Below are 17034 nucleotides of genomic sequence, written 5' to 3' on the forward strand. Positions count from 1 at the left end.
AACATCTATGCTTTCTGGAAGAGTAGCTCCAGGTTTGATTTCACGTGAGATACAAATCTGAATAGTGGCTTGGTTCGTATTTTAAAAGCTTCTTCCCTTTCATAATGCGAAAAGCGGATTTTACATTGCAATCATACGACATTGGAAGTCACGACATTGGAAGTGGAATCCATATTCCTAATATATTAATTTTTAAACTAAGGGAGAAGGACCTGACGTGCTTTCGTTGATAGTATGCAGGATTTTCCCATGATACTGATATAAAAAATTGTGTAAGAAAAGTAAGAGCTATGTAAAACAAAAACATACTTAGTATACTAAAAAATATTTCAAATTATCGGAAATAATGCGAAATGTTTATCATTGGAAACCTAGTTCCATTTATGTTCTCAAATACTTTCAGTCTATGTTCTTCTCTCAGAGTAAGTGACCATGTTTCGCAGCCACACAGAACTACAGGCATGATTATCGTTTTGTATATTTTAAGTTTCAAATTCTTCGACAGAATTCGCGACGACAAGAGATTTTGAACCGAATAGTAACAGGAATTCCCTGCTTTTAGTCGACATTTCATTGCATGATTGCATAGCCTAATAATTATATTATTTAAAAAATATAACATACACAACACATTTTCACGTTCAAATATGGCTAAGTCGTACACACTAAACGAAAATTCATTTGTGTGTGCCTACTGAATACAAACTAATACTAGCTATTACTTACCTATGGAATTTTAAGCTGACATATACCTATACAAATACAATTATATCGCCTTGGGTTCAGCTATGAAGATTGAAATGTACCTGTAACAGGTAGTAAGTGTATAACACAATCGTAAATATTCGAAAACAAATCAGGCTGTGCGGGCATAGTTTCAGTGAGTAAAAGTATGAATAGGTGCTACGGCCATATACTAGTTAGCTAGATATAAAAGTGGGTATGTGGTTTAGACCATTGATGGGCATTTTTTCAGCAATGGGAGAAAGAGAGAGAGAAAAAAACTTTAGGCATCCAATGTAATTTACTAAAAGCAATGGTACATTTAAAAAAATACTTTTAATGTTAATCCTATGAATGATTAAAGCTTCCCATAACTTGGTTCGAACTAGAATGAACTGGTTCGAACTGATCGTCAGAAATAAAATTAAATGGTCATCTGTTAATCTGATTCTAGTACACTCTTTTGAAATAACCCTTCTTCTTTTCATTCGCCAAATTAGAAATCACGTCGCGGACCGGATAGAATTTTTGAGCGAGCCACAGTTTGTCCATCACTGATTTAGATAGTTTACTTCTCATGAAAGAAGTCTCCACACAAATATTTCGTTGCACTCATTCGACCGTATGATTATGTGTAGATTACATGTACCCAGACACTACAGAAGCTACATTAAATCTAAACTGAATCATCTGTAATAATACTAAATGTTACACTGTACACGAAAATCTTTTTCCATTCCCTTAGACGATTTCCTGGTCTTCACATGGGTGGAAGGAAGGCCCAGCCTTAGGCTCAACAGATGAATCTTTTGAAGTGTTAGTAATGTTACAGTGGGTCTACATTCCTAACGATGGAGAGATCTAGAGCATTGATCTTCTCTAACCATCATAGAAACTTGACTATGAGGCTGTCAATGGAAATCACACTTGTTTATGTTACCACTCACGAGAGGGCAGAAGATTCAAACAGCACAGCTATGACATCATTATCATTAATAGAGAAGGCCAAAGCGATACCAATTTTATTGTTTAGTAAACCTGCATTTAGCTTCACATGCATCTCCGTTGAAAATAACCAAAGAATATACCAAAAATGTAAAATCATGCATATTTCTGAAATAGTCGTATGTATAAGTGCTAATACTTACTCTATGTTTCAACGATGATAACTTCGTCATGATGAACTGGCCACCTGGAATCTCTAACCAGGTAAAAAAATAGGGTATCCGTAGCTGGCGGAGAAAAATAATCAAGTCACTTAGGTATTCATCCCCATTGGTTTATTTTAGTCGCGATCTTCGTACATACGGTTGGATTACTTGCCTCTTTGAGGCTGAGGAAACAACCGTCGAATTATATTTAATACCTCCACGGAGGTTAACGCACCACATTGATATTATCTGTTGACGACCTTGCAATTTCTATTGGCTAAACGATTTCTTAAGTTACTCTCCTCTTCGGAGGGTAGCTTATACATTTGACATCTCAGCTTCACTCGTCATCTGAGCTCCTATGATGGCTACGTCCAAGCCAGTCATCTCTAAAAAGAAGACCAAAATCCCAACGAAGATAGCCAGCCGATCTCAATACCGGCCTGAGGACTTCCTTGTTCCGCTGGGGCGGCCCTCCACCTCCGGCACTACTGCCAAGTCAGGATTATCCTCGACTAACCGGTCGACGACAGACGTTCCATCCCTTGCTCCACCGCAGGACGACAATGCCATGGACTTTACCCTGTTTACTACACCCAAGCGACGTCGCTCGTCCTTGGAGTCCACACTGAGCCAACAACATTCATCAGACTTCCCTGCTTTACCGATGAGCAACCGATTTGAGCCTCTCTCTACTCTCACAGCTGACGAGTCTCCTGTGATAAAGCCACGGCCCAAAAGCACCAAAGAGATTAAACCACCTCCTATTTACATTTACGGCATCAAAAACACTTACAACTTTACCAAAAGCCTTTCCAAGACCCTCAGAGAATCACCTCAGGTTCGGCATAACAAAGAACGTATTGTGATTCAGGTATCTTCTAGGGACGATTTCACAACTATAAAAAAACTACTGCGAACAGACGAAAACTGAATACGCTACTGGCATCGCCAAAAGTGACCGACCCGTAAAGGTTGTCGTTCGCAAATTACCCATCGATACCGATGTCGCTGATCTTCAGTCTGCACTATTCACTTTAGGTTTTAAGCCGCTCGCGATTCATCAAATGTCTCGTCGGGCCCCCACTGGTGGAGATAGAGTCCTCATGCCACTTTTTCTCATCTCCCTCGAGAAAACTCCAAATATACAGGAGATCTACAACATATCAGGATTGCTTCATTATAAAGTTTCATTTGAGCCTTATTGGCCGCCGAGTGTTCTGCAGTGTTACCGCTGCCAACGTCTTGGTCATTCACAAGACACTTGCAAAGCTCAACCTAAATGTGTCAAGTGTGGGCAAAGTCATTTTACGAAAGCCTGTGCCAAACCAGATGCATCTACGCCAGCAACCTGTGCAAACTGCGGAGGGGACCACCCAGCCAATTATCGCGGTTGTCCCGTCTTTCGCTCATACTCAGATGCTCTCAAGAAATCAACTCCTTCTGGCCGCAGCTCCGGTCCTACTGTATCAACTTCACTGGACAATAAGGCACCTCGCATCGACCGACCTCCACCACCAAATCAGGATGCTCCCTCTACGTCCAGCACACCAGATAGTGCATCTACACCATCCGTTAATGACTTTAATCTCCATTCACTCCTCACATACATCAAAACCTTCAACTTTGGTCGCATTATCTCTCATATCAAGAAAGGATTTACTAGACTTCGGGAAGCCACGGATCTTGCGTCCAAGGCTGCTGACGTCATAGAGACATTTGCTGACATGATTGCTGATGGCTGCTTCTAACCAACCACTCATTCATCACACTATAACTGTTGTAACCTGGAATGCAGATGGTCTTACCGACCAGAAGAGTCTCCTAATTCGTTTTCTAGCAGAACATCAGGTCGATATCATACTTATACAGGAAACTCACTTCACTGCCCAGGTTACATACTGGAGACTGCCCAACTACCAATTATTTCGCCTCGATCGAGTTCAAGGACGGAAAGGAGGATTACTGATTGCCCTGAAACGAAGTTTCAAGGCTAGACAACTCCTTTTACCCCCGTTACACACACTAGAAGCTCTTGCTATAGAAGTCTTCCTCCCCGGGATTCCTCTCATATTGGTCACGGGCTACCGTTCTCCAGCACATGACTTAGATCCCAATGATTTCGACGCCATCTCGACCTTGGGCCCCAAGATCATCTTGGCAGGGGACTTCAATGCAAAACATGGGGAATGGCACTCCAGACGTTCCAACGAAAACGGACGAATATTACACCGGTATCTGCACACATCTCCATTCATTGCCTATGGGCCACCTGATCCAACTCACCATCCTAAAGCAGGGGGAGAACCGGATGTGTTGGACATAGTTCTAAGCAAAGATACCATCTTAGCTACACGTCCTTACGTGATCTCAGCACTGGACTCAGATCATGATCCGGTCCTTTTCAAAATTTCGCATCGTCATATCTCCCGTCCTGCACCCGCTCATATCTCCCGAACTACGAACTGGGATGTCTATAAGAAGGAATTAAACTCTTTGCTCGACATAGCCGCTCGTCCAAATTCTCCTGCGGAAATTGATCAGGCGGTCGCCCATCTCACACTTGCTCTACGTACGGCTGACTCCCTCAGCACATCAATAATTCCTGACTCGCAGTCCGATCCACACTGTGACTCTCCATTACTTCGTCTTTATATCCATCTCAAACGCTGGGCTCGAAGTACTTGGCAGCGCACTAGACATCCACTCTACAAAACACTATGGAACACCTTAAGCCGCAAAATCAAGACAATCACTAGAAGACAAACCGAGCAGTACTGGGAGACACTTTTTCGTGGGGTCACACTTAATGACACTAAAATCTGGCAGTATTCCCGCCTTTTCCAGCGCCGAGAGACTTCTCGTCAAACTCAAATACTGCAAGGTCCGCATGGGGTCATACATGACGACCAAGGGCAAGCAGACCTATTTGCTGCATCTCTAGAGCGCCAGTTTACACCTAATGCGACTCCTGTCGTTCCTCACATTCGGCAGGACGTTCGGGCCACTATGCGCATGCTCCATTTACAACCAATACTTCCCCTGCCTGAGGTCGTAACACCAAGGGAAGTTGAGCGTCAAATTTGTCACTTGCCCAACAAAAAAGCGCCTGGAGTTGATCAGATCCGCCCAGAACTACTGAAACATGGGACACGGAAGCTACTCCTCTTTCTTGCTGCTTTATTTACAGGCATCCTTCAGGTTTGCTACTTTCCCCGTGCTTGGAAAGAAGCGAAAGTCATTCTTCTCCCTAAACCAGGTAAAAATCCGACTCTCCCAGAAAACTATAGACCAATTAGCCTATTATCTCATGTGAGCAAACTCTTCGAACGAGTGCTTCTCGCCCGACTTCACGAGCACGTCACCACTCTAGATATACTCCCCCACCATCAATTTGGTTTTCGTGCTAACCACAGCACAACAAGCCAATTAGTGAGGGTAGTCGACCATCTGACTACCTCTTTTAATCGACGGCAATATGTTGTAGGTGTATACCTTGATATCTCGAAGGCGTTTGATAAAGTGTGGTTACCAGGCCTCATTTATAAACTTCGCTTACAAGGTTTCTCTTTACCTTATCTCAAACTCCTCACTTCATACCTCTTTCATCGCTTTTTCCATGTCTCTGTGGGACAGACCAAGTCTGCTCCCAAACCAATTCAAGCTGGTGTGCCTCAAGGCGCGGTTCTTTCGCCTCTGCTTTACACCTTATACACCGCAGACTTACCCATTGTGCCACACTGCTTTCCTGCAACATACGCCGATGACACTGCTTTCTTCACGAACAGCAGCAATCTTCGTCTTTCCTACTACTACATGCAGCGGCAACTCAATGTCTTTCAACGTTGGGCTACCACCTGGCGCCTAAAAATCAACGCGGATAAGAGCGTTGCAGTCTGTTATAGCAAAAGACGCAGCAGAACCATCCATCGTTTATATTATGACAACATTGAAGTTCCACACCGTCTGCATGCTAAATACTTGGGAGTTATCTTAGATCGAGGCCTTACTTTTGGTCTTCATATCAGGGACATTAAACACCGAGCCCTTCGAAAATTGTCTGCCCTCTATACTATTCTGCGTTGCAGTGCCTTAAGTCATGAAACAAGACTCCACGTCTTTAAAATGGTAATTTTGTCCACAATCACCTACGCATGTCCAGCATGGCAACATGCGGCACTCAGTCACTTGCGCACGGTCGAGAGTGTGCAAACCAGGGCAGCTCGTATCATAACAGGCCATGACCGATATACGCGTAATCGTCAACTTCTAGAGGACTTAAACATATATCCTATCCGGGACGTGTTACGTCAACACCATACTCGTTTTTGGGCCAACCTCCCCCGCCACGTCAACCCCGCTATTGCAGCCATTGGCACAGCGCATACACACCGACGAACTTACAGGACGCCACGTTTGTAGCATAACTCTTTACCCACACTCTCCCCCTCACTGCGACAGTTGCAGCTGAAGGCCACATGACGTCGTCGTATCTCATGTTCTAACTCACCCCCCAAAGGTCTAATCATTTTGTTTTCTACAGCTGTCATCGAGTCAGGGACTTTTGTCCGATACTCGACACAAAACTACACTTTCAAGCTGAGCTGAGCTGAGCTGAGCTGAGCTTCGTCATGAAATTCGCGTGATTTGCTCCGTTAATAAAATTCATAAGTAGCATCTTTATGTGTTTGTGTCTATCACAGGAGAATGACTTTGAGGAATTTTTTAAAGATTTTTATGTTAGGATTAAAGAACTTTACCCAGTAAGGTATCTTCCAACCATAGTTTTTTTTTTCTAAACTGCTCGAGTAATCCATAAACAATATTTGGGAAAGGTTGAATTTTAAACCAGAGTTAACAGTATAATCCAAAACACTTATCTAACTAACCATTTATATACAGGGTGGTAGGTAACTCCACCGACAAACTTTGGGAGGTGATTCCTTATATGAAATGAAAGAAAAAAGTTCTTATAAACATAGGTCGAAAAACGTCTCATTTCAGAGTTGATGAACCGCCGAAAATTCGAAAAGTTATGTTTCGAAACGCCCTTGCCTTAGAAACTATAGGATCTATAACAAGCGGTTTAAGGAATTGCACAGGAACTATGCGAACTATCTAAATATCCATGTTTTACCATCCTCCGTTATCGGCGAAACGAACGCGTTATTAGTACTTAAAGGAGTATCCCTATACCTCAATTTCCTTTTTACAGTTCGTTTCGCCGATAACGGAGGATGGTAAAACATGGATATTTAGATAGTTCGCATACTAGTTCCTTTGTAATACCTTAAACCGCTTGGGATCGGTCCTGTAGCTTCTAAGGCAGAGCGTTTCGAAACGTGAATTTTCGAATTTTCTGCGGTTCATAACTCTGAAAGGAGACGTTTTTCGTCCCATGTTTATTACAACTTTTTTCTTTCATTTCATATAAGGAATCACCTCCCAAAGTTTGTCGGTAGAGTTACCTACCACCCTGTATATGCCACCACAAAGGACAACATTGTTAAGAAGACGAATATTTAAATGGATAACACTTGGTCAGTAAATCAGTTTCCAGCATTTTACTTCTCAATTTTTGGAAATCTATTTATACACCACTTAAACCAGGAATTTCTCACTAATTGGCTCATGATAGTGGATTAATACAGATAAACGTTGCGCCTCAGCGGAAATTGAAACTGAAACCATGTTTATCAAACCAACGAGCATAAATCAATTGGTTTCATGCTGTTATTATTGGGTATGTGGCTGATTGCCTAATTAGGATATCAAGTATTAAATACTGCTCTGAGCTACGCTTTTCAAGTGTTCTATTGTTTATTACTGTAAATCACAAGAAGAGTGGAACTAAAAGCTACCTTTCTCATCTTGCCTTCAGAACATATTTAATATAAAAGGTTAATATTACTTTCAGCAGAAGTATATATTTTTTATAATTAATAGAGGTTGTGACTTACATTAATTTACTAAAGCTCACAGAATTGAATTACGATTACTTTAAATAATGTACGTAATTAGTAAAGATTACGAAAGATTTATTTATGTAATTCTAAATTGTAAAACATTTTTGAGTAAATGGAACGTACAGATTAAGAAATAAACGTAATGATAGTCATCACGTAGGACTCTGTGAAGATTCTTATTTTAAAAAGGAGTCAATGTAACAACGAAACATTCTCTTCTGTATATAAATGGCGATAAATCTAAAAAACATATTGCTACAATTTAAAACTATTAAACAGAATAGTTTTGTAACCTGTAACTCAAAACAGTAGTTATTAAATCAAAAGAATACCAAACTGTAATATCAAAAAAATTTAAACACATATGTTGAAGTCACAAGTAATTTGTGGCTCATTGGTATGCATGCCACTGCTAGAAACAACAAATAATCACTTTCGTATAAAAAGGCTCAACATAAATCCAAAGAAAATATTTTGCTACATTTTAAAGCTATTAAATAGTAAAAAAAAGAAATTAATTTTTTAACCTGTAACTCAACACGATATATATATATATATATATATATATATATATATATATATATATATATATATATATATATATATATATATATATATAACTATAATATAAACACTATTAAACATATATGTCAAAGTCACAAGTAATCTGTGCCTCATTGTGAAGATTATGGATGTCACGGCTAGGGCTATGTGTGATTCTGTTAAAAATGTGTGCGTTACCGTTCGGAGAAATCAAACAACAATAAACATAACCTGCTACTTAATAGTGTGCACTTTCCCTATTCACTATATAAGTAAATAATGTATTCCAGCAAAACAAAAGAAAGAACTATCAACTGCATCAGTTTGATAATGAAGGACATACCTTTCAGTGCCATAAAAGTAAGTTTTTCTTGATCTTCTCGAAATCGACGCATCAGAACTTACCCTCAAGCATGCCATTTTGATCAGCTCAATGTGATCTATTAATTCATTTGAGCAATTCGTCTTTGGACAGTATTATAGGTAAACGTAAATTAAAGATTAAGGGCCTTTTGCAGAGTCGTTTTTAGGATTGTATTAAGTGAAATCTTTTAAGTTGATGATAAGAAATGAAGAAAATGTTGGAAAGAAGAAAGCAGGAAGAAACGGGAGAACCCCGAGAAAACCTGCTCATAAGGTGTTTTCCACCATAAAGCTCTCTTTGCGCGAGCTAGGATCGAACCAAAATATCCATACATCAGAGGTGAACACTTTACCACTGACCCACCGCGGCCCCAGACACTTTAGGAGAAAACAAGTTAAGTGAATCCTATTCTCTCGTATATTGATTTCTGGTATTGTATTTGGACAACCTTGCGGAAAAGTCGATGTTGAGCATTTTCGATTCTAAATCGTTGCTAAATTTACTTACGTGTACCAGGCCCGCAACTAGAGGGAGGCTAGGGGGCCTGTCCCCTCCTATAGTTTTCGTGGCCCCCCAGACTTCAATACAAAATGCCATCATTAATACAAAAAAAACACAATTTAGATATTTGTATGAAAAATTTTAATGACTTAGCCCCCTAACTTATTCATGCCCCCCCCCAAAACCTCTGTGGCTGGTTGCGGGCCTGACGTGTATTAAGTGCTGAAGTTAGCATCACACGTTACTCAAGCCCTTAATACGACGCTAATAAAACACTCTGCATAAGACCCTAAGAGTTTAATCTTATTTATCTTTTTTACTTTAACTCATTAACCATAAGATGTACTGCCCATTTGCTAGTGTCATAACGAAAAAGTCTCATGAGTTTATACTTCAATATCGGTTTCACCTTAACCCCTTGTGTACCAGTGATACCCATGTGGATGTCATGAAAACGTATCCCTTATTAAAGTTCGTATTAATCGTGAAGATGATGAAATTTGTTAGTGGGTGCAAAGCAAGTCTTAGTTCTACTATTTCTCCTTAGATGACAGCACCTTACTGACAAAAAATTTTTAAAAAAGTGTTGTCTCAGTAGATTGCAGGCCTAAGGGAGCATTCAATTACAACAAACATGTGTTTGTTTTGAGAATAAACAATTAGCAACTTCGAGATCTATTTCAACATCGGAACGCGCCTTTGGCGTGAGGAGACCCTTGTTCGATTCCTGGTGGGAGCTCATGTGGTTCGAATTCCACGTTAACCAGTAGATCCCGTCTCATATAACCTCGCTGCTGAAAGAGAGTTAAAGTCAAAACCAAAACCAACTCGAGATCGGAAAAGGAAAAAAAATTGTCTTTGATCTCCGATAAGTGTTGCCATCCTGAAGCAGCAGAAATTCCCCTCAGAACATCAGAATTTCCCTTTCCGAATGTCCCACAATCAAATAATTGTTTCTATCAGTAATGTGAATGTTCTCCTCACGTAAGCACAATAACTATGCGGGCTAGACAGTCTTATGAAACCGGTATTACAGCACGCACGTAGGAGAATGACACCTAAAACGGAAGGCATTAATAGGTGGCGTTTTAATCGTACAGCGTCAAATTTAAGTTTACTTTTAAAAAATCGTTCTTGTCGATTTTCTGGGAAACCATACTTGAAGATATACACTCATCTATATAATTACGATCAGCACAATGAGATCTCTATCGATTGTTATATGGCTTACTTTTGGACATTGAATTCTTTTTGGTTAGACTCAACGTAATAAGCTTACGCTAGAATTTAAATAATAGAAACAACCAACATATTTCCTTAAAACATGTTCTGATTTCTGTAAACACCCAATCGTACGCGCGCTAATTACATAATTTGGTTTCTGTTAGGTCTCGTGGAGAGAACTACGTATAACAAAGGTGAGATAAGCTACGAAGAAAAGGGATCAGTTATTTTGAAATGTTGACACCGCAATGACTTGCCTCAAATCTGTTAACCCCGTCCTTTGTACGACCAAATCTGTAAAAGAAAGGGTTGTAATGGGTAGGGAGAGAGAGGGAACAGTACGTAGTGAATGTTATTCCTGGTTGTTTTGCTTGTTCCAATTAGTCTGCGTCCACAGAGCTTGACACTTTCCAAATCACCCTGGCGTTTATCATAAAACCAGGCGCTATGTGGTGGTTGGCCATTGGATGGTGGCTGAAATAAAGGAAAACAGCTTTTTAAAAAAAGAGGAAGAAAAAAGGGAGATTGTGTGCAAGTTAATAACCGTGACAAATGCCAGCGAACAACCCTGGAATCAACATCACACTCTGTCCTCAATCCTCCGCCCTCCCGCACTCCCTGTCCCTGTTTAATTAGCAGTGGTGCCAATTCCATGCAATAAAAGTGGCTCTACCCTATACTCAAAATTGAGACGACAGAGAACTTTTGTTTTTGTTTTATTTTTAGAACGTTTGGAGAGGGGAAGGAGACGCGGCAGCAAATTTCGTGGAAGAAATTAGCTATCTCGTCTTTCTCGGTTTCTATATATTCATTCACTTGGTTACGCTTTTCTGCAAATTTCATTTTCAGTTAAAAGAGCCATATTACACTATTTTACAACAACGAGTGTAAGTTACTGCGTATCTCGAGTTGCGAGTGGTATCTGTGAGCTAATAGCATTATTTGTGTGTGAGTTTGCGGTCGATTCACAGACTAGTTAACAGACTAATTAAACTCAAATATATGCGTGTATATTTATATGATCCTTGTTTATGAAGTTGCGTTTGACATTAAATTTAGTTTCGTTTACTTCCGCCTTTATGTATTTTACTTCTTTACACAAAGTAAATAATATTTACCTAATACGCGACTACGTGTGCACATAACTAACTTCTTTACTAACTAACTTTAACATCAATTTAAGTAGCAATCAAGCATTCAATATTCCCTATCTTTTAAGATTTTTCAATTTTTTTAACTTTTCGCTTCCCTTACGTACGGTAAAAGTGGATCTGAAAAGGTAGGGGGACGCATAACGGCATGCCGTCCCCCGTCCTATCTTTGCCCATGGTATTTTTTTTTAGAAAGTGGAGGGACACCACTGGTATTTTCTGGAAGTGGGGGGATGGGGTCTTCCTGCGTTCCCCCTCACTTTTATCCCTGCCCTTACGTGAAGTAACAGGCAAACAAAAAATAAATATGGGTGATTTAGAAAGTAATGCCGCGGTGGCTCAGTGGTAGAGCGTTCACCTCTGGTGCTTGGGGTCTCGGGTTTGATCCCAGCCCTCGCCAAGTGAACTTTGTGGTGGACAAACATCGTGTGCGTGGGTTTCCTCGAGGTTCTCCCGTTTCCTCTTACTTTCTTCATTCCACCAGTTCATTCATTACTCATTACCACCGTCTCCTTTAGCCTCACCGGCATAATCGTGGGACGCAAAACTCAAAGATTACATTTCATTTTCCTCTCATCTCTGCTGCAAATTTCAGACAGAAGAAAATATGAACTGCACTTCAAAACATTTGTAATGGAGCTAAATAAGAATATTCCATTAATACACATTGTGTGTTTTTCTCTATGTAAATATTTATTGAATAATAATAATAATAATAATAATAATAATAATAATAATAATAATAATAATAATAATAATAATAATAATAATAATAATAATAATAATAATAATAATAGACTACTTTCCGTCTATAATAGACTACTTTTGCGTATATAAATGTTTATTCTTTCTTGTTAAACAACAACAATAAAAACTACTATGTATAGGCCTATATGCACATAAATTTAACTCTAAACAGTGTTAGAAATACAGCTCAGAAAGTTCTTTAAAATAAATAGATTTGGTAGTTTCTTTTGTTTAACTCAATAAAAAATAGAACCATGACCATAATTTTAAAATATTTTGTGATACATTAAATGTTATTTGTGTTATTAGTTTGTCGAGCTTACCTTATTTGTGGGATTACGCTTCGCCACTGTTCCTATATATATATATATATATATATATATATATATATATAATGTAATTTGAATACTTGATATTGTATACTTGTACTGTATGCGATATTTTATTTAATTAAGCAAATTTGAAAATGAATTGATCCAGTGGCGTATTTACGATTTTGTTTCGGAGGGGGCTTTGCTAACTTTCGGGGGGGGGGCCTTTGCCTGAAAATGTGAAAATTCTGAAAGGTATTTCATATACTTTACTATAGTAAGATTTCGGAGGGCTTAAGTCGCCGCTAAATACGCCACTGATTAGATCATTCATTAAACATGAAACAAAACGCAGTTCAACTCGGAAAGAAGATATTTTGGAATATTAGTAGAGGGCATATCAAATATAATAGAAAGTTTTCACAATGTACTTACCACAACTATTCTTGTACGGATTTAGAAACATAGCACTAACTAATAGATACAGTACATTGCACTCAGTTAAAGCAGTTCGATGTTAATTTCTAAACAATCACTTGTATGACAGTTTAAGAAATCTTACAATTTTTCAAATATTTAAACACAATTCATTCGCTATCTGAAGCACTTACTTAGGAAAACGATGGACCACGATATATTTTGCGACGTGTTCAAAAAACATGAAAGACGTTTGTCTGACATTACATTTTTTTAGGAAGAGAATGACCTTTCTACGTCACATGATGTCGCTGGGGCGTATTTCATGAAGTGAATTTTCTCGGGAAAAATATCATGCAAATCTTCTGTAACTTCTGCACTCAGGATTTTACACATACTGGGAAATGTGGCAAACCATAGGGTTCCTTTCCGGCACCCTCTGGAACTTAGCGGCAACATTCACACCAGCTTTTCCTCGAACAACATCTAATTTTTTTCAAGCATCCTCCAGGACACTCAGGGATTCCTCAAGCAAGCGTCCAGAAGTTTCCAATTTCTTGATGCTCTAGAGAAGCCAACCAAAATTGCTTGTAATGTACGCAAGCAAAAAAGGCATCTTGGGATCAGAAAACGCAGCTTGCGCTTCACGTACAGAAACGGCACTATCGGCGGAAAAAGAGTCTACACCGGATTTAACGCCCTCAAAATGTTCGTTGTAAAATGTCACTGCTTCTAGCCAAGAACCCTATCTTGTTAACACCGGCTCGGGAGGGAGAAGTGCATTTGGCAGATGCCCCTTGAAACAGTAGACTTTTTGGGTAGCTTTCAAAAACACCTTTTTTCGGCTGGAAATAAGTTTATTCACGTTATTGAAGTTGCTTCTTATTTCCTCTGCGACACGTTGAAGTGTATATGCAGAACAAGTGAAGTGAACTAAGTTGGGGTAGAAAACTTTGAGTGCGTTACCTGCCTTTAACATGTACTCTGCAGAGCCGGTGTAGAAAACAAGGACTTTCTGCCCTTCACCACCACGAGGCCACAGTATTTTCAGATCATCATTTATGAATCTTGCCACAAAAGAATGATTGACATAATCAAACTCCTTGCAATATATGAAGTAGAATTTGGAGGGTGAGTTGGGATCTAGCTTGCCAACTGTTAAATTCCTACAAAGCGTCCCAAACTGTCGGTGGTTTCGTCCGCAGCCACCCATATATAGGAACCACCGATCTGAGGGCAAATTGCTTCGACACTTTTGTTCTAGCAAGCATCGAGGTAGTTTTCCGCAGTGTAGATTTGTCCGGGATATATCGCTTGCAATACTTCTTCAAGAAATCCCAGCACTTGAAACTTGTTCCAAGGAATGTTTGCTGCTACCACTGCACCACACATATTCGCGAGAAAATCATTCTCCGATGAAGACTATCCCTGTTGCATCTGCGTCAAAAGAACTTGTTTGTGAGAAGATTCCTGTTCCTTTCTCATGTGAAGCGCGGTTTGTATATGTTGTTCCAATTGCGGTTTCATGGAGAAACTTATCGTTTTGCCACATACTGTACAAATCACCACCTTACGATCCGTTGTAAAAGCATCATCTACAATAAGCCACAATTTTAACTTAGATACTAGCGATGATGCAACCTGTGCCATGACGAAATATCAATACACAAAACCTCAATCCACGATAAACATGTCCACAAGACAACGTCTGTTCGTATGAAGAAATTTCCCACAGTGCGGCTACTTTTGTGTCAGAGAGCACGGAGGAGTGAAACTGGCAGGGTGACTTTTCTTGAAAGAGTGACGGAATGAACTGCCTCTAGCAGTGAAATCTTCAATGCTATATATCTAAAATTAGGTTTGACCTTCTGCTCCCCCCTCCCCCCCCCCCATCTGAAGCTTGGAATGCAGTGTAGGACAGGGCAAATTTCTCGGAAATTCCAGTAACATTTCTGCAAGTTGTTTTGTATTCCTTATAACATCCACAAGTAGAGAATATCCAGGAGTTACAAGAAACTGCTAAAATATTTGATTTTATGTGTATGTAATATCGAGTAAAATATGTAAAAATATGTAAAATAAAACCTAGGTATAATGATCTTGTTCACGTCATTCGTGATTATTTGAACTTTTTTTTAGAACTACTGTACATGCAAGGTGAATAAATATGTAATTACATATAATCCGGGCTCTAGTTATCAACGAGTCAGTTCCTACCTATCTCTCCAAGCTGCATTGGGCAAGAGGTATCCTCCCCCTATCTCCGTGCTGTAACGGGCAGAAGATACTACTTTACCTCTGAGCTATTGAGCAAGAGGTTCCTTTAGACCCAGCTGTAACGGACAGGATTGTCCTTAACCAACAAAGCTTAAAATCTCCGAGCTGCGATGGGCATTAGGTCCAGCTTGTAGAGGAAAGAACTCTTAGAGAAATTACTTATTTGTAATCTTGAGTATAAATTATATAACGTATTTTATAATAAAAGGTGAGAGGAAACCCGTGAACCTTGATAGATAGATAGATAGATAGATAGATAGATAGATAGATAGATAGATAGATAGATAGATAGATAGATAGATAGATAGATAGATAGATAGATAGATAGATAGATAGATAGATATACATATACACCTCAAACTCAGAGGGAAGAATATCCATTAAAGATTAACCGTAATGTGGTCAATGTTCTCCCACTGGGAATCGAACCTGGAATCAGTTCACAAAAGAAACCATGTTAACACTAGCCAGTAGAGCAGCTGAAAGGGCAAATTCTATGGGCTACACTAATAACAGCCAATCAAATTCATACAATGTAGAGAAAGAGTGGCGTTCTGGTCACTGTATTTAAAAGATTCACATTAGTGTTATAAAATCATGGGCTAAAGTGATACGCATTGTACATATATATACAATGTACATATATATATATAAGTTCTCATTAAACTCAACAAATTAATCACCGTTATCTAAATTGATGAGCAAATGACAGACGTTATGGCTGTGCTTGTAGTAATATTTATAAAAATAAATATGTATATATATAAAACAAAAACAGATAATCAAACAACGCAATGACCACCTTTTATGACATTAAACCAAATAAATCTTAAATATACGACCTCTAACAGATGACTTATCAACTCCAATTCTATAGCGTTATCGATTATGGTTCAAAACTGGCCTCCTGATTACATCCATATATATATATATATATATATATATATATATATATATATATATATATATATATATATATATATATATATATATATATATACAAGCACTCGGCAGTTTTAACCACATTAGGATATGCAATATTATTGGAAAATGTTTGGGTTTTGCGGAAAGTGTGGCAATTACATGATCTACTGCTGATGGGTTGTGTTATAACAGCCAGGGAGAAAAGGAAAAGGATGGGACAACAATATTTTATGTGAAATATTGAGAAACCAGGAATTCCGAAAATGGTATCATGAGGGCGACAAATCAAAACAAATCGTTAACATTACTCTACTTCCCATCTGTTTTCACACTTTTTTTCTGCTTTATTTTCTTTTGTTTTTGAAACATTACACTACAGTGTGTTAAAGTTTATCTGTTTATTGTATAACAAGCGCTAATAATAAGGCAAAAGTCACTGGAGAACCATTTATAATTTTTATGGTGGTGATCGAAAAATATAACAAAATGGATAACGTTTAGTGTTCTTTTGAAAGTACTGGTGCTGCTGTGTCTTGTATTATCTGTCAGGAAAGTAAATGTACACCTATTTTTCGAGTCTGGCATTCCTGCGCTCCATCCGTGGAGAGTATGAGAATTAAATCGATCAAATGTTTATTGAGGGGCAAAAAGAAAAGTCTAATCTGAATAAGACATTCCAGAGGGACACAAGCTGTGAATACGAATAGTACATAGTCTAAATAAAAGACGACACCG

At 38.9% G+C, this 17034-nt stretch overlaps 1 protein-coding gene across 1 annotated transcript in view; it reads left to right on the forward strand.

Moving 5' to 3' along the window:
- Positions 1–2238: 2238 nt before the first annotated feature.
- The window catches only part of LOC145665431 (uncharacterized), a 382683-nt gene continuing 367887 nt past the window's right edge, over positions 2239–17034 (forward strand). Inside the window, 1 exon segment of the mRNA XM_081732738.1 lies at positions 2239–2585. Within this exon segment, the coding sequence (XP_081588864.1) occupies positions 2239–2585 (347 nt within the window).

The sequence above is a fragment of the Thermobia domestica genome, chromosome 11, assembly GCF_964235325.1.
Source record: "Thermobia domestica chromosome 11, izTheDome1.hap1.1, whole genome shotgun sequence".
NCBI lineage: Eukaryota > Metazoa > Arthropoda > Insecta > Zygentoma > Lepismatidae > Thermobia > Thermobia domestica.